This window comes from Amphimedon queenslandica, unplaced genomic scaffold, assembly GCF_000090795.2.
Source record: "Amphimedon queenslandica unplaced genomic scaffold, v1.1 AMPQUscaffold_12190, whole genome shotgun sequence".
Lineage (NCBI taxonomy): Eukaryota > Metazoa > Porifera > Demospongiae > Haplosclerida > Niphatidae > Amphimedon > Amphimedon queenslandica.
Window position 1 is genome coordinate 5079 of NW_003547571.1, and position 4999 is coordinate 10077.

General features: G+C 36.2%; 1 protein-coding gene across 1 annotated transcript in view; it reads left to right on the plus strand.

Annotated features, from left to right (window-relative positions):
• Window positions 1–4317: 4317 nt before the first annotated feature.
• Window positions 4318–4999, plus strand: part of LOC105314952 (piggyBac transposable element-derived protein 4-like) — a 3383-nt gene continuing 2701 nt past the window's right edge. The window contains exon 1 of the mRNA XM_011409405.1: window positions 4318–4875. Coding sequence (XP_011407707.1) covers window positions 4318–4875 — 558 coding nt within the window. The remainder of the gene's footprint in view (window positions 4876–4999) is intronic.

Sequence of the window (4999 nt, forward strand, 5' to 3'; positions counted from 1 at the left end):
ATGATGTGTCAATAGTGTTAGTCTACATTGTATACATTTATTTTAAAAAATTTATTAATAATCTGACCACACCCACTAATTAATTATTATAAGTAGACCTGTACTTTGAGGGTTGTTAAATGAGTTTGGGACTTTATTATTTGTACCATCAATACCGTTTATTGTTGCCAGCACTGACAGAAGAATTACAACTCTGCATTGAAAAAATGACATTATTATTATCATTATTAATATGTGACCATAATTGACAAAAGGTACCTTATGGCGGATTTTTAAACTCATCATTATAATGAAAAATAACAACCTGTGAGTGCTCTGCTGGTCAACAATTGTTTCTAAAAGTTACATAGTAACTTTTTGCATCCTCTGGAGTAATTTTATGATAAATGGAGCTCAGGAAGTTGGATTTTTTAGGCTATAATGACCAATTTTTCTATCTGCCATTAGGTACCTTTTGTCAATTATGGTCACATATTATTATTATATTATTGTTATTGATGTCAGCTTTGTTGCTCAGTAAAGAGGAGTGCTTATTATCTGTGGGTGAGAGAGACTGAGCTGGAGGAGTTGGAGTGAAATAGAGACTAGGGAAAGGCATTGGCTCCTTACTAATAACTTTTAAAAGTAAAAGTAGTAAAAGTATTTTTTGAAAAGCTTGATTAGAAGTTTAGCTTTAGTTCTTAGTACAGTTACCTCAAAGTGACATCCCTATTTTATTTTCTTTTTTATTGGTTGACGATTGTTTATTTGCATGGTTTTGTTAGTCATTGACATATATGTGATATCATAAATAGGGTGATACTGTTCAGACCCCAACCATGAGGGTTTCAATCATGCAACTTCTGATGCAAATCAAAGAAAGGTTTTTCTCTGAGTTAGATTTGTTAACCCCACAGTGTTTACATTCACCTAGTTAATGCTAAGTATTTCTTTTTTATGAATTGCATCTAAGCCTACGAATGGTCTGTATGGCTCGGGAGAGTACAAACTACCAAGGTTTTCCTAGCCTTATGATAAAATAGTATTTATGTATACTCACTTAATGAGTATTAGACTAATAGATCAAGTAAACAGAACAAATCCTGGGCAATAGAAAGATCCAGGGCACCTAAGGCTATTGTTACAATAGAAATCATCCTCCATTTTGAAGTAGATGAGGAGGGACAATGCATTGGAGGGACAATGCATTGGAGGGCCAGGGGAGCCTAGAGATCTTTGCAGAATAAGCTGCAGCTGCTGCCCATGACATTACTAAGTCTCTTTGTGATGGATTGATCATTAAATAAAGATTATAAAGGTCTCGCTATAGGTAAAACACTGAAATTGTGCCAGGCTGATCATATATATTACGAAACTACATCATGTACATGTATATATACATAGTCAAAGTCAAAGATAGCGGATAGCCTTTACAATCAATAGGACTTCGAAAAATTCTCAGAGGCACCTCTCATCAGTGCAGCTACTAGACCTGTATATTCCCATCCACTTTCAACATTTTCCTAATCTAGCTTTGCCAGGCTAGATATAGTAGTCCTCTGAGTACAGCTATGGCCTTTAAAAACTAAATGCAAATAGCTACAAAACTTGCATTAATTTCTCCACTAACTTTACGTGCCACAATAATGATTATAAGTGAAGCTAACAATACTAACAATATAAACAGTCCTATTTCAGAATCTGTCATGAAAATTCACTATTAAATTTGAAGATTTACCTAGTTCCATTGTGTATGAGACTTAATGAGTAACTTCTTTTTCTAAAGACAAAAGTTGGAGCTTGGGCCCTTGGAGGAGGAGGAAGTTGCACTTGGAATCAGGTAAATCTAAATTTGTAATGCTACCTTTTGAAAGAGGTGCCTTAAACCTCATTATTATTCATAGTAATGAAGCTCCACGTTGCATATCCCAACTCAGTTTGGGATCAGCTGCATTGATATAGATACTCAGTCAACTAGTCTTCATGCATAAAGGCCATAATGAAAACTAGCCACTAGAGATGGGTGAATCCAGAACTTTGCATTCAATTCTGCTTCCAAATACTTTTGAGACTGAATCAAATATCAATTCCGAGTACTACATCTGCGCATGTGTAAAGCCACAAGTTATCATTTACAGCAATAAAAATGCAATAATAATGAATAATTAAGGCCACGTTTACACTACTCCGTTTTCAATGGAAAACGGAGAGTTTTAGTCACGGATACGAGTTTCGTTTACATTAAAACACATGAAAACGGATACTTATCCTGAGACATTTGCAAAGGAATACCTAAGCGGATACTGCTATAAACGAATGATAAGTTCGAATAAAAATACAGCTGCTAGACTAGTGTACACACCTGAAAACAGTATTAGCAAAAACTATTCCGATTCAGGCCACGTTTACATGGAAATGTTTTCGACCAAAAAAAGGAACTTTTTTATACAGATAAGCCTTTGTTTACATGAAAACGAAAAAAATGAAAACAAAAACGCACAAAAACTTACAGAAACAGAAACGCTATCAAAACCGAAAACTTGAATAATGGAATAAGGAAGAACGTCATTTCTAGCTTGTGTAAACTCAAAAAATGGACAAAAATGATTCTTGTAAGGTGTGGTTATAGGCGTGGTATGCAAAATAAAATGGCGGAGAAAGAGCTGTGTTTGTTAGTGTTGTTGCTACTGTGCTTACTACTTCTACAACAGAAATATATTATGATGAATCAGTATAGGCATTTTTATGTTCAGAGACGTTTACTACTGACAGGCTGTGGAAAAAGGTCAAAGGAAATGCAAGATAAGAGAGAGAAGTAGAAGATATTGGGTAAAACCAGAAAAGACAAACCTGTGGTGGAGTAACTTTTTAAGTGGGTGAGTGCTAGATGAGGAATGGAATGAGAATTTTAGGATGTCAAAGCATATTTTTTAAAATCTGACTGAATTGTTGCGTCCATTCATTGAACGGCAAGTAACAGTAATGAGGGATCCTGTATCTGTTGAGACACAACTAGCTGTAACACTTTATTATCTGTCTAATGAAGGACGTTTAAGAAAAGTAGCTAATGCATTTGGTCTTTCAAGATCTTGTTGTTCTAGAATTATTAGAAAGACCTTTGCTATCACAACACACTTGGGACCTGATTATATGAAACTACCCACGACATATGAGGGTGTACCAAGGGGTTTCAAAGTTTTTTGATGCATTTGGTACTCCTCAATGTTTAGGAGCAATTGATGGGACTCATATTGAAATTAAGCAATCTGCTGTGAATTCTTCGGATTATATTAATCGTAAATCAAGGTATACACTCAATGTTTAAACCTTATGTGATCATCACTGCTGCTTCATAGATGTCGTTGTAAAGTGGCCCGGCAGCATACATGATGCCAGAATGTTTGCCAATTCTAAGCTAAACTATTTGCTAAAATTAAGTATCATTCCACCATGTCCACAGAAAATGATCGATGAATCTGTGCCAGTATTTATTATAGGGGATCCCGCATATCCCTTGATGCCTTATTTAATGAAGGAATATGTTGGAGGCGGGGTGAATTGTCATGAGCAGTACTTTGGGTTAAGACTTTGCAGTGCGAAAAATGTAATAGAATGTTTTTTGGCAGACTGAAGGCAATGTTTGGGTGTCTTAACCCTTTACTTACGAATAACGTATTTTTACGTAAAACATTAATTACTTCATTGTACGATATACGTATAAATACGTAGCTAAGGACGCGTGGTCCTTTATCTTTCTTTGCTTGTTGTTGCAGCAGGTAGATAATTGCTTTTTTAAGATAAAGAAAGTTTACTTAGTGACACAATGGCTCGTAAAAAGCTTTAGTGCAGAGGAGGTACTTGAAAGTGTCACTAATGATACAAATGACTACATAATTGATGGTTCTGATGATGAGCTAGGGTTTGAAGATACTTCAGATGATGAGTGAGCTATCAAACCTAATTCTTGTTACTTTACTTTTTGCACAGTCATTTTACAGAAGTCAATGTAGAGAGTGAAATTGAAGTTATTGCAGATTTACAGGAAAGAAATGGAGAAATGGAACACAGCGGGACTATGGAGCTAACTGAGAATGCAGCTATACAAGATACATGTAGGCAAAAGGAGCACATGGAAGGAAATGGAACATGATGGAGGAAGGTATATAATTTTACAATTTCATAAAAAATTATCACTAACATTATTATAGAACTGAGTGGTCTTGGAGTGACTTGATAGAGCCAGTGAGTTATGAAAACTTCAAAGAAGAAGTAGGACCTACTACAGCCTTACCTGCAACACCACTAGAAGTTTTTCGTCCCTTCTTCAACTCCACAATCATGGAACTCTTGGTCACTGAAACAAACCGCTACGCTTCGCTGTGCCTAGGTGAAGAAAGGTATGAGTCATGGGACCCAGTAACTGAAGAAGACATCTTTGCCTACTTTGGCGTAATGATAGGAATGGGGCTGATCAAATTACCATCTATAGCCGATTACTGGCGTACAGATCCCCTATTTCACTGCAGCATTATAGCCGACAACATGACCAGGGATAGGTTCTTCCAAATACACCGTTTTCTTCACTTTTTTGATAACAGTTTCCTTTTATCACCTTCTGATCCTAGTTATGATTGTCTTTGTAAAGTGCGTAAATTCCTCACTCTCATCGAAGACCACTTCGTTTCACTGTATAATCCTCACTGTCAATGTGCTGTTGATGAGGCAATGATCAAGTATAAGGGTCGTTCGTCTCTGAAGCAGTACATGCCCATGAAACCTGTAAAGAGAGGAATAAAGGTATGGGCAAGGGCTGACAGTACCAATGGCTATATATCAAGATTCCAAGTAAATACTGGAAAAGAAGATTCATCTGAAGTAGGATTAGGAAACCGAGTGGTAAAAAATCTTACATCTGATATTCATCACCGTAACCATCAAGTCTTCTGTGACAATTTCTTTTCGAGTTTCCAACTCTTCTCTGATCTCCAAAGTGGTATCTACGCTTGTGGAACAATAAGAT